General features: G+C 41.6%; 1 protein-coding gene across 6 annotated transcripts in view; it reads left to right on the forward strand.

The window, feature by feature from the left end:
- Positions 1–14,060, forward strand: part of LOC137430910 (mitogen-activated protein kinase kinase kinase 2-like) — a 127,189-nt gene that overhangs the window by 58,348 nt on the left and 54,781 nt on the right. For all 6 annotated transcript variants that reach the window (XM_078782487.1, XM_078782482.1, XM_078782483.1 and 3 more), the window contains 6 exons: positions 1,021–1,120; positions 1,623–1,724; positions 2,134–2,242; positions 10,177–10,307; positions 11,510–11,580; positions 12,036–12,103. In XM_078782487.1, the coding sequence (XP_078638613.1) occupies positions 1,021–1,120; positions 1,623–1,724; positions 2,134–2,242; positions 10,177–10,307; positions 11,510–11,580; positions 12,036–12,103 (581 nt within the window). The remainder of the gene's footprint in view (positions 1–1,020; positions 1,121–1,622; positions 1,725–2,133; positions 2,243–10,176; positions 10,308–11,509; positions 11,581–12,035; positions 12,104–14,060) is intronic.

Raw genomic sequence — 14,060 nt, forward strand, 5'->3', positions numbered from 1 at the left:
TTGTACCGGAAGGAGCTCTCAAATGAGGATCTTCTACTGCTGGAGAAGGAACGCCAGGTAGATCTTGAACATTATAATTTAAATAAAAGAAACCACTGTAATAGTAAGAATAGGACAATAAGATGAGGATTGAGGCAGCACTCACCCTAACCTCTGCATCTTATAATGGGAAATTAGTTTGAATTTACACGTTTTTCATTCACAATACTTAACAATTGCTCTCAGGCTGAAGGCGTGGAGCTTAGCTAAGGAGGATGACATTGGGGCCTTCACGACCAGGCCGTCGTGGGCGTACAGGTTCATGGCACGCCATGATCTGTCAGTTTGACGCTGCATTCACATCTCCCAATATGTACCAGATGACACGGCTGATAAGACTACGCACGTCCAGTCCTACATCATCAAGCTTCGCCGGGAGCATAAATTATTATTTTATTTTTTAGGGTGAAAAACAGTGGTGCGGTTAATACATGGTCGCGTTTATTACACTGGAAAATACGGTATGTGCCTCAGCATTTTATTGGAATCAAGTCATGGATCCATAGTTCAAATCGATATTGGCTTGCATTACTGTGGCTTGCCTCTTCGGCATTCCCATCTGAACACATACACAAGACGCTTAGATTACAGACGCAAATCCGATAAACTCTTTTTATTTCTCCATTATCTAATAATGTCTTTGTACGTAAATCTGTGTAGATGAACACCAATGTCCTCGTCCTATGTGAACTATAATATGTTCAAATGTTTCTCCATGAGCTTTCGATACTATTAAAGAAACCCACTCTCCCACAGTTAACATTACGTTGGTAAAACCCAAGTCATTTTCATGTCGCTGTTGTGCCATTCCCTTTCTTTAATGGATCAGATCAAAAAATAGGGTTGCATGGAATTTACACTGTGACCTCAAATTCCCTTTTTGTGACCTAAAAACACAACTTAATCGTTACAAAAGTAAACATAACTGATATCTTCTTTTTGTATTTCTTTTCTGGGTGGGTCTGGGGCATGGCATTTTAGGATAATGCAGTTCCAAAGGCCCGTGCTGCTCGAGGGTATACAGCGAAAAGCTAAGGCAGCTTTTGGACAGGAAATGGATCTTCATTACACCAGCAATGAGGTAATCCCAGCACGTGCATGCAAGCCGCACTCATTTGCATCCTTAACTCTGCGCCGAGCAACTGAAAAAGGTCTTCAAAACAAAAAGCAAATATTTTAAATGTTAAAATTGGCCGAAAGAATGCACAGGAAAGAGAACAATGGGAGTCGGTCCTTGAGGAGGACAGCTCGTGATAGAGAACGAAAATGTGGGAAAACGCAATAAAGTGATTTTTTGAAATCACATGGCCTGGACTTGGCACGGTTTATATTCTGAGAGCAAATTTTTCAGGGTTATCAACAACGCTACCTGATTTGCCAATTTTTTTCCAGTTTTTCCAGGATTTTCTGATAATTTTAATTTTAGCCTGATTCAGGGAATCTTGCTATTCCGATCGAGCTGCACCTCATCGTTTTATAGTTTCTCTGTTTGGTTCATTTTGTTGATTTTATTTTCTCTTTTGACATTGTATAGTATATTCATCTCACCGTCTTGTCATCAAATCCTCCCTTGTTCCTCGTAGCTCTTGATCCCACTGTGCTGCCAGGATGATCTGGACAAGGCTATAGGTGTTCTGGATCAGAGTCAGCGCATGAAAAGCTTGCGAATATTGCTTGTGGCCCAGGTGAGACGTTATGCTGATTTATTTACTGAAGTTGCTTCATCCGTTTCATTACACCTACACAATTTGCTTCAGTCATTCAGGAAGGTCACTACTTCTTTTTCACTAGCCTCAAAATTTACGCAAAGAAAGTTTATTTTTTCTGCACTTACCTGTAAAACTTACCTTATAAAATCTCGAATTCTTCGAGATTGTTTATTACCCCAAAACGATTCAAGTCCTTTACTGGGGCACCATTGTTTTGACAGGAAGGAGTGGTTCGGTCCACTTAGGTGACATATTCAACGTTTAAAAATTTTTTTATAAACCGAATTTTATCGAATCGCAGGCATTGTTTTGCTTCTTTTTATGTTGTTACAAGTGTACACGTACACATTGTCAATGTGTCTCAATCTGGTGATCGCTGCCGCAGAATCAGACATGTCGGAGCCAGTTGGATGGAATGAAGTTGTCAGAATCTTTGGGAGATATCACTCGAACTGCCTACATTTCACCAACCCACCATCATCACCTTTCTACCGGTATGCAGCTGTCTCTGCTTTCTTCAGAATAATTCAATTTGGCATGATCATACTGAGCTTTGCAACCAACCTATCCGTCCTGACCTTTGATTGCTCAGGGTGGGAATCCAAACGTATTGACATCTTGTGACTGTGCAGGTAGTTTCACACCCAGGTTGGTACATTAACTGGCTTCTTTGCATTGTCGGCTGCTCATTGTTGCCCTCGAGGATCTAGAAATGTCAAGAATGTGGTTTTCTTATAGGAAAGGCAGAGTTTTCAGTTTTTCAACTTATTAGCTATGCTATGAATCTTGCTTTTGGCTCTTTTGTACATCATTACAACTACAGGGTGTAAGACTGTAAGTATAGTGGTGATATATGAGGGAGTTTTGAGATTTGGTGTTTTTTGGGGGGGAAAGGGATTGGGGCGGGGAGTCAAACAAGCACTTAAAGAAGCTGAAAAAGAGAACCACAAGAGTGTTCTATCCGAAAACATTACCTGAAGGAGAAATTGACATAGCTAATTGTACTGTCATGATTTTAGTTCAAAACACTTCTATCATGTGACCACGTACAGCAGACATGACTATTCTTGTTGCACCAGTAAAACATATTGTAGTCACATTATGCTGTCTTTAGGTAAACGTTTAGAAAAAAAATCTCGTGGGGATTTCCTTGCGTATCTATCTGGTTATTTAACTTTTATTTACAACATTGTTGTACTGGGTGCATCTGTCTACATGCATTGTCTCTCAGAAACGGGAGGCTGTAATCGGGGCCTCAGTTATCTTGCCCAGCCATAAGCTCAGGCCTGTTTGTTACTTCAGAGACTTCCTGCCATGCTTTCTGGCAGGATTAGCACTTCCTGCTCCTGAGAAAACCCTCTCCAAATACTCCACCCCACCCCCACCCTTCCACCTCCTTAAGTCTTTCTCAACTACTTACTCCATTTTCCTTCCAGCCTGTACACGGTTTTGAAATACCCAAACACAATTGTGTTGGCTTTTGGCCCATATGATAAGGCCACACTGAGCAACTGCAGCCTGCCATGTAGTTCTCGGTCGGACCAAAAAGCCTTTGTTTGCACTGGAGTGTAGAAAAAAAAGCTTCATTTTCTTTCCCTTACTCTTCTTTCTTTATTACACATGGCCAAGGGCATGCGGGAGCTGCCACGTGAAGACTGCACACATCATGTCCTTGCCACAGAAAAGGTGTCCGCTTGCTGTTTGGTCAGCACTCTTTATTTCCTTCCAGTATGAACTTCACAGTCAGTTCTTGTTCTGTTTTTCATTAACATCAATCTTTTACCTCACATTGGGCAATCCCTTTTGCTGTACTTTAACGATTCACAAATCTTGTAAACTAACATTTTTTTTGTGTTTACCTCATATATGTGTTAGTAATGTCTTGTTAACTTAACCGTTCTATAACCTCCATTTCTAAACCCGATAGCACAAACAATTTATTTGTACTTATCAATTAAAAAGTACTAAAATGCTTCTACTATAGCATGTAGAAATGGTAAACTTATTGTAAAGAATCATGTGTTCCTTTACTATGGTGGGATAAAGTATGTCGGCACTTGTATTGTCCGGCAGGTTACTTTGCATGGGCAAGTTGCCATTGCTGGTTGTGCATTGTTACCTTGGGTCCTACATTTTTTTTTATTCCTCCTCACAAGAGAATAGAATCAAAGCTTCTGTTGTGATTTTTTTTGTACGTTAGTCTTATCTGTAGTCCTTGGTCGTCTGGCACCATTTGCATCAGCTACTGCAGTCTTCAGTTAATGGAACTTACTCTTTCAAAAAGCCGTTACTCGCACAAAATCTAATTCAAATTGTCTTTTAAACATAATTTTCAGCATTTAGACGAAAGAGTGGAATTTCAAATTGGTTAACCATAATTGTTTTGTTCCTAAATGCAAATCGGACTCACGGAAATATAGGGATATGAAAAATATTCTTGGATGCGAGGTGTCAGGTTCGTACCATTTCCTGTTAATAAAATTAGCTAGTGGCAGCTGTGTGTTAGTATTGTGCACACACACATACACGCAGATACACTTAAACGCACACATAATGCACACCGAGTGAAGAAAATCCAACTTTAAAAAAAAATTGTTTTACTTTTTTTTTTTGGCCGAAAACACTCCCCGGCACTCGCTGATGAACCTCCGAAAGTTTGACGAAGATCCGTTTGGCCATCTGTGAGAAATATGGTGACACAGACAAACATCTCTCTTATACAGGGTCCGAACATCGCGTCCATGGAGCTGTGGACGATTGAACATCCGGCTGGGAGGTGTGACGATTTTCAGAAAACTCGTACACAGTTATTTTTAGTCGAATTTCAATTTTTTTTTTTTTAAAGACTACATATATGATGCCATTTAATACACTGTAACAAAGACATTTAAAAAATGTAATTCATGTTTGAATTGGGTATAACAATGCAAGTGGGGGGTCTAGCGCATGCGTGATGGCTGTTGGTTACTCGTTGTTAGGCGCCATTTCAGTAGCCATGGAGCTGTGGACGATTGAACATCGCGTCTTTGTTGTTGAGATGTTTATTCAAACGGGTAGTTCGGTGGTGCTTACACAGCGCAGATTTCGTACTCACTTCAATGTTGGTCGACGTGGCGCCGTTCCTTCTCGAAACACAATATTGAAGTGGGTAAAAAACTTCAGGACAACTGGATCTGTGAGGCCGGGAGCAGCTCGGGGAGGTGATCGAACCGTTAGGACCCCGGAAAACATCGAAAGGGTTCGACAAGCTGTGGAGGCCAGCCCTCGTCGGTCAGCGGTACGGCACGCCCGCGCTCTATTTTTTTCAAGGAAGGTGGACGCACTGTGACAGTCAACTCACAACGTTATGTTACGATGTTGCGCGAGTTCTTACTGCCTGAATTGAGACGACGTCGCATTGACTTCCCTACAGTTTGGTTTCAGCAAGATGGGGCTACTTGCCATACCTCAAGAGAATCAATGGCCTTATTAAGAGAACATTTTCCAGGGCACCTCATTTCAATCCGTGGGGATGTGGAGTGGCCCCCTCGATCGCCCGATCTTTCACCCTGTGACTATTTTTTATGGGGTTACCTGAAAGCTAAGGTTTACATTGAAAAACCACGCACTCTTGAGACCCTTTCAGATGCCATCACCAGAGAAATTCGAGCTATTCCACTTGCCATGGTTGAAAGGTCTATGGACAACTTTTCCGCGCGTCTGCAAGAATGCTTGGACAAGAACGGCCGCCATTTAGATGATGTCATTTTTCAAACATGAATTACATTTTAAAAATGTCTTTGTTAGTGTATTACATGGCATTATATATGTAGTCTTTAAAAAAAATAAAAATTGAAATTCGACTAAAAATAACTGTGTACAAGTTTTCTGAAAATCGTCACACCTCCCTGACGGACCCTGTAGTATAGATATGCACAAAGGGGTTTCTCACTCCTTCCCATGTCATAGCAATATATTCCTAACAAAGATTTAAGCAAGCAACAACTTATAAAGTATGGGTGGATTCACAGGTCAGACATTTTTTTTCGTTTTGTGTGTTTAAACAATGGCCATATCGGAAAAAATCCAATCGGGACGTTGGATGTGAAACATGTATTTTTGCAATTATCGGCACCTGATCTGAGTGATTCTGAAAACTCACTTGCAAGTTGTGTTTCCCACAGAATTTGCTTGCATGTATGCATACAACCCATGTCATGAACCCTTTGTATCCCGTGTGCCACATTCGTGTAAGGGTTGGTCAAGAAAATGGCAATCCATGTGTACTGTGTATGAAATGCAGAGTTTCTTAGTCGGTTTTTGGAATGGCGAGATGTAATTAAATACCAAACGAGTTGGTTCACTCCACCGAGATCGTTCAGGGGTAGACAACTCAGCCTGTGGTTGTTTCCCATTACAACATTCATCACTGTTATATACATGGCACTGTACAAGGTTTCCTCTGATTGTACAGTGTTGACGGACAGTTTTCGTTCGTCGCCCAAACGTTATACACTCCCTTTTTGAGAATCGTTATCTTGTCACCCTTTTCAGAAGTAGCACAATCTTTCCAGAAGGACATGCAAGGAGCAATTGACTATTAAATTCCCACACAGACAGAGTTTGGAGGAGGCTTCATGCTAGCGGTGAAACAATCCTCTGCTGATGGTATTTTCAATGCTGCGCACACATCTCTCTAACACAACATCAGTGCATGCAATGACAGACAAAACATCAGGACTGGAGGGCGGAACCATTGGTGCCAAGTTTTTTTGTTTTTTTTTGTTGCAATGACGTTTATAGGTTCTGCCTCGACCTCAACAATAGATGTGTTAGAGATTGAAGACAAAGTAGAGAGTAATTTTCGTATCCTGCCATTTGACAGAATAATTGGTTTTGTGGCATTCGAGTTGGTAGAAAAACCAATCTTGTCTTGTCACTAGTGTCAGATACAGGAATGTGGCCATCATGTCTGTCGTTGTCCGTCACAAATCTTGTAAACTAACATTTTTTTTGTGTTTACCTCATGTATGTGTTAGTAATGTCTTGTTAACTTAACCGTTCTATAACCTCCATTTCTAAACCTTATAGCACAAACATTTATTTGTACTTATAAATTAAAAAGTACTAAAATGCTTCAACTATAGCATGTAGAAATGGTAAACTTATTGTAAAGGTCATTGTAAATGACCAAATATCAAGTTCTGAATTTTGCCTTGATGCATGTCAATACCCGTCCACACTGTGCAGATGTTTCCAACTCTGCACCTCAGGACTACAACTTCCCTCGCACGGATTTTTCTGCACGATCTCCAGACTTTAATCTGATTGAACACGTTTGACACATCCAGGGTGTTTAAAAAAAGTGGACTATTTGAGCAGCCTGATATTCTGTCGTTTCTAATGCTCTACCTTTCTCTCTTGCACGTTATGGTGGCTGTGGTATGCCATTTCTAACAAGTAGTCAGTAGGATCCTACGTCAACTTTGGTGTTCACAGTGGTGAAAAAGTGAAAAGTGAAAAAAAATGAAAATGGTGACTTTGTGGTTTGACACAAATTCCTACGTGCAGGTGCGCCAATGATAGTGCCATTATTACAATGTTCACACCAAACTCCTTGTGGTTCAGTGATGAAGCACACTTCCATTTGAATGTGGCTATCAACAATCACAACAACTTCTGGGATGCTGTGCCTCCTGAGGAGGTGTCTGAGATGTCTCTCAAGGGTCCCAAGTTCACTTGCTTCTGTGTTTCTGGTCCATTTCTGGTTCACTTCTGGTCCATGCCAAATGGGGCATGGACTTTGGCTTTGTCAAGCAACGTGTCATGACAATCAAAGGTCTGGCAGGACCGCATTGGTTTGAGGACGCCAATGGTAAGACGGTGACAGTCAACGGCGAGCGGTACTGCCAGGTCTTGCACTGATTCCACGCTTATTTCGCTCAACTCCTGTCTCCAAACCAACTCAGATTTGCAAGGTTCATGCAGGACTGTACTCCACCACACACTGCAGGTGAAACAATCGACTTGTTCCACCAGCTGTTTGGAAATCGTGTCATTAGCCTGGCCGCAGTGCATGAGTGGGTGCCCCACAGCCCGGATTTGAATCCATTGGATGTTTTTCTTTTGGGGTGCTGCCAAAGGTCAAGTTTACGCCACCAAACCTTGAACCCTGGCTGTTCTGAAGCAGGAGGTGGAGGACTATCGTCAAGCAACCACTCCAGCCACTTGTAAATGAGTTGTGGAGAATTTCGGAGTCAGGATCAAAGCCTGTTTGAACAGAGGCGTACCACATTGAAAATGTCAATTACAAGTAGTACAATGAGTGATTTCAAAATGGCATGGTGTATGCTTTCCATCAATGTATCGCTGAACTTGCTACCTTTTGTAATTTCCCTACAATAAAACGTTCAAATAGTCCACTGTTTTGAAATACCCTGCACTTATAAGACATGTATGTGATTACCAAGTTTGCCCACAGTCTCTTGATCAACGAGAAGTCATTCTGGTCGAAGAATGGTCCTGCCTCACACCGAGCTTGGCTTCACGCTGCAAAAACCAAGGCTTTTAGGATCATTGGCATCTCCCGCGATGAAGCTGATTCTGAGGCCCTTTCACTCTCTCACGGCAGGCAGGTTGGTGGTCTTTCTGTCTTTCTATCTTCTGCCGACTCCTTTCCGGCCTTGCTCCCCCTGCTCTGTCTGTGCCATGTCCCCCAAATATTCCTGCAGGACAAACAATATCTGCCAGCAACCCTCTTCTAGTGAAACTGCCAAAATCAAGACTCTCTATCCACCTTCACTCTTTCATTCCTCTTTTTTCCTGGCTCTGGAACAAACTCCCACACTCTCTTCAATCCCACTCCTCCCTCCGTCTTCAAAACAGCTATTCACCACCATCTCATATCTTCCCCCATCCAAAACCTTGATCTTTTCTACCCCAGTTAATCCACCCTAAACCCACTTCCTTTAAATTCCCTGTTTTCTTTCCTGGAAGCCCCTGTAGTGTCCATCTTGTTTATCCCGTGTACCCCACCCCAGCCCTCTTTCTGTTCCACAGATCTCCTGATGTCCCTGTTCCCTACTCTTGTTGTGCTTCCATCTCTCTTCCTCGTCTCCCGCTCCCTCCCTTTATTATATGTTCTATTTGTTAGCTCTTATATGAGCCTCGACTTGAATGAATGATCGTTTTAAGGCCATTTTCCCCGCTAGAGCAGGGGTTAGCCTTGCGGGCCCCATGACGATCATGGTTCCCTGTTTGAGGCAATGTTTTTATGGGCAGATGCCCTTCCTGATGCCAACCCTTGGTCGCCTCTTACGATGCACAGGGATACGGTGTACCTATTCTAAATCAGGGTACACACCGGGATCATTCATCCCAGCAAGCTGGTACTCAATTTGCCGACCTCGGAAGGATGACAGGCTGAGTCAACCCGCCTGGCGTTAATTCAGCGATCGACCGGGATTCAAACTCAGAATCTTAAGATCCCAAGCCTTCACCCTAACCGCTAAGCCTACACTAGGCTGAGGCAACACCTCAACTTAGTATACAAAAAAAATCCAACAGCGAGAGCTGGATGTCTGATTTTGTTTATTCCAAGAGGTATAACCAGCTTTTATTGGTGTCATCGGTGGTCACACGTTTGTAAGTCAATTTATGCCAATGTAAACCTGTCTGTGATTATTTATGGACTGGAGTCATTGCCAATTGCTTGCTCATTTCAGACAGTCATGGTGTTTTAGCATAACAACTTAACTTTGGCTTCCACTGACATGGTCTTTGTTTATGGATTGTATAAAGCCTTGAGCCGGTCCTCTCTATCCAGAATTTGAACATGTTTGAATGTGTCATAAATACTGAACAATACAAGCATCAAATTTTTTGTTGCTTCAATTTTTTTGTCAGATGTATATTAATAGAAACTCATGCAAATTTCTCTTTAAGATCGATAATTGTTTTGGTAATTATTTTTTTGAAACTTGTCTGTATCTTGACTCTTCACACTTCCTACCTTTCAACAAAGTTGCAGTCTATGTATTCCCTTTACCTCTTGTAATGATGTAATACTTTAACATTGTGTTTGGGGAAGGGGGAATATAGACAGGGAGTAAGGAAAAAAAAATACCGGCACAGACATAAGAACAATTGGGAAATTGTTTGCACGTTGTCATGGAAACTCGATTTGACAATATCTGGGAAATCTAAGTTATTTGAGAGATGTTTGGACTAAGTCTCCAGATTTATTGTAAATGTAAGAGAAAGTCTTGCAATGAAATGTTGCAGATTGATTGCATTACTTATTCTCAAAAACACTTTGCCTCATTTTCAATTGTATTCTCCAATTCGCTGATTGTGATCCGCACCTATATATTTTTTTCTTTCCATTCCCTTTTCTTTTCTTTTTTTCTGTCACAAAACCTTGTTCCCCCCTTCCATATCCTCATTGAAGGCTCAGCCGAGGGAGGTCGTGGTTCCCCTCCTCCAGGGTACGTCCCCGCGGGACAGCAGCAGGTGGCGAGACACGGCTCTTACACGAGTATAAACAGCGAAGGAGAGTTCATCCCTGAAAACCACGACCCTGTGCGTAAAACTACGTGCTTCCCCCTCGCACACACAAAATAGCATGAACGCACGCATTGCAACTTCGAGTTGACGAGCTGTGCATATTTACTGTTTCTCTTGTTTGTTCATTACAATGATGACTTATTTTAGCAATTTGAATGGCATTGATCTCCCACAGCCAGAATTTGCATTTTATCGTCAACCGAAACTGCCTTTGATCACAACACCTTTCTGATGATTGTGTTTATGTCAGCACCATTTGGAATCAAAAGTAGAAGAGTTATCGACTGTTGAGACATTGTTGATTAATTTATTGACTGTTTTCTTACTTATTGACGAGAATTTTCAAAACAAAGGAAAATGGTGTGTTACCTAGATGACCAGGTGTAAAAGCAAGAGTTTCCTCTATTGCCGTCCGACCTCCCTGATCCTGATTCCCTCAGGGCTTCTTGCCTTCAGTTGTTTGACTCAAATCGACGTAGGTTTCCCCATGATCGTTAATCATCATCTTGCATTTGGCTCTGTTACTTAGCCTGGTGTTGGCTTAGCGGTTAGGGTGCAGGCTTGGGATCCTAGGATCCTGGGTTCGAATCCCGGTCGATCGCTGAATTAACGCCAGGGGGGTTGACTCAGCCTGTCATCCTTCCGAGGTCGGCAAATTGAGTACCAGCTTGCTGGGATGAATGATCACGGTGTGTACCCCGGTTTAGAATAGGTACACCGTATCCCTGCGCATCGTAAGAGGTGACTAAGGGTTGGCGTCAGGAAGGGCATCCGGCCATAAAAACATTGCCTCAAACAGGGAACCATGATTGTCATGGGGCCCGCAAGGCTAACCCCTGCTCTAGCGGGGAAAATGGCCTTAAAATGATCATTCATTCATTCATTCACTTGAGGCCAAGCTTTCATTGAAAAGTGAACTTGTTAGTTTGGTGGTTTGTTGCGAGATACTTCCTCCTGTGGGAAGAGAGACCAAATTTGTGAAACAACTGGAATTTATATGTGAAAGAGAAACACAGCTCCCTTTTCAAATTGGGCATTGCCATCACTTGGAATTCTAATGGATTGAAATAGGCATTTGATCCAAATGGCGTTTTGAACCTATTGCAGAGGGTACTCTGAAAAGAAAAACATCAAAAGCTAAAACAACACGCGATAAGTGCAGCTGAATGCAAGAAAATATTGTGTTGTTCATGTTTCACATATGTCCTGCACCCTAGATGCTGGACCTCCTCAGCAGCACAGAGAACTCGATTACAGGAAGCTGTCAATCGCTGGACAGCTGCCTCAGGTACTTTGCGTGATTTGGCCAATTAATCGATAAATCTTGGGCTATCAAATGCTGCTAATTATGATGTCTATGTACCATATAAGGGTGGTCCCATTTTCACTTCTTCAACCCATTTTGTACCTATGTGTCTGAATTACTTTGATATCCTATAAGTGAACTAAACCTGGCCTCATTTACCATTCATAGACAATGTTACAGCAATGTCTGACAGGCCCAAATTGATGATGCAATACACAAACTCATTGATACTTCCTGGTTTCACAAGTGTTGTGGGTAACACCACCTGTCATTGTATTTGTGACCAGCACTGAACAAGCCGGATATGACAATTGCAATATCAGATGAATTGCAGCTGTAGCACAACAGTTTTGTGTGTTTTCTCGTGTGTGTGAGACTACAGCATTACAAAATGCTGTATTCCTTTAACAATCTGCACGTGCACTCTGTCGTCACAGTGATACTTACCCTAAAGGCCGCATGTCCCGGGCACAAAGTTTTCCTGACAACAACCATGACTACTCAGGTATTGAAGATATTTAAATTTTTGTTTTTTTTATTTTGAAGTGTTCATGCGCTGCTTGGTCTTACAAGTAAAAATAATTATTAGACTTACTGTACATTTAGACCACAGAGATATCAACTTATTTTAAATTATCTGTAATTAAAAATAAGTTGATTTCAATGTAGTCTTGGGATAATTCGTTTAATTATTTTAAAAAGTTGATGTTATACTTATTTATTTGTCTGCATTGTAAAGTCACCTGATCAGTACTGCCCTACTTTGACAAAAGGAAGCAACTGTCATTTTTGTCGAAATTGAGTTATCACTTGTTCTCGGGTATTTGAGGTATTTTGAGGTATGCTCTACACGTTCGTACACAAAATAAAGTAACACGACCCTCCATTTCCGGAGATATCATTTCTGATATTTCGCATTTCTGCCAAAGAGAGCAGAAAGAAAAACACATTTTCCTCATTTACAAGAAAACTCCTTTCAGGCAGTTGCTTCCTTTTGTCAAAGTAGGGCAGAGTAGAGCTGGCGACTATTTTGACTTTATAATTGTATGATTTCATTTGAATATCTAGCATTTTAGCATTCTTAGCATTCGTCAAGGATTTTATTCACCAGTTTCTTCATAACAATGCATACATTCTGTGGACTGATCGTTGGATCACAAATTCATTAGACCTTAGCTCTAAGCCCCCCTCCCCTTCCCCCCCAAAAGAACAATTTGCACCCTCTAGCGTTCAGACACAAGTGTAGCATCTCTGTAGCATCGCCCTAAAAATAATAGAAATAAGTTTGTGTGTGTGTGTGAGTGTGTGTGTAAGTGTAATCGGGAGATTGAATAAGACGCGGACGTAGCTTCAGGACGGTCGATCTTTAATTCTCGACAAGCTCTCGACCAACAAAGGTCTTCTTCTTAGTCGTCCCTAAGTTCAGCGGAAGTCACACACACACACAGACACAGACACACACACACACACACACGCGCGCAAAAAACACACACACACACACACATCTCGTTTTTTCATTTCTGTTCCTAACAATTCTATCCCTCTCTTTCATTCACAGACACACACACACAGACACACACACACACACACACACACACACACACACACACACACACACACACACACACACACACACACATCTCGTTTTTTCATTTCTGTTCCTCACAATTCTATCTCTGTCTTTCATTCACAGACACACACACACACACACACACACACACACACACACACACACACACACACACACACACACACACACAATTAATTGTACAGTATCGGTTGTTCCTAAACTTAGATAATTTAAAGGATTGTTGTAAATGATGTTAATTTTACAACATCCCATATTCAACTTTATTTAAATTTTAAACCTCAAACATAGTTTCTCCACCTAAAGCAAGAACCTTAACCCGTAAGCAACTGACTAGTTTCCCGACTGCATGGATCATCAGCTGGGCACCGTTCTTCCTCGAGGTTTCAATCCTTTCAGCCCAGGACCTCTCCAAACGGCGGATCCACAACCTCGATCATGGATCCACATCAATAGATGGTACATCAGTAGATCCACAACCTCAGTTGCACAGTGTCAACCAGGCAGTCAGTCAACCCATCAATGCAACATCACTTATTCCAACTTTACTTGCAATAGGATTTAATGTGTTATCATATATTTATAACTTTCCTTACACACTCTATAATATGATAATATCATTAAATCATTCACATCTTACCCTTAAATACATCAATCGACCAACCAACATGTTCTACGGTCACACACACACACACACACACACACACACACACACACACACACACACACACACAGTGCCTTCTTCAGGAAGTATTCACGCCCCTTGACATTTTTCACACTTTGTTGTGCTACAGCCTGAATGTAAAATGGTTAAAATCGAGGTATTTTTGTCACTGATCTGCACATAATACCCCATAATGTTAAAGTGGAATTT

Source organism: Myxine glutinosa, chromosome 7 (genome assembly GCF_964187855.1).
Source record: "Myxine glutinosa chromosome 7, kmMyxGlut1.1, whole genome shotgun sequence".
In the NCBI taxonomy this organism is placed as follows: Eukaryota; Metazoa; Chordata; class Myxini; order Myxiniformes; family Myxinidae; genus Myxine; species Myxine glutinosa.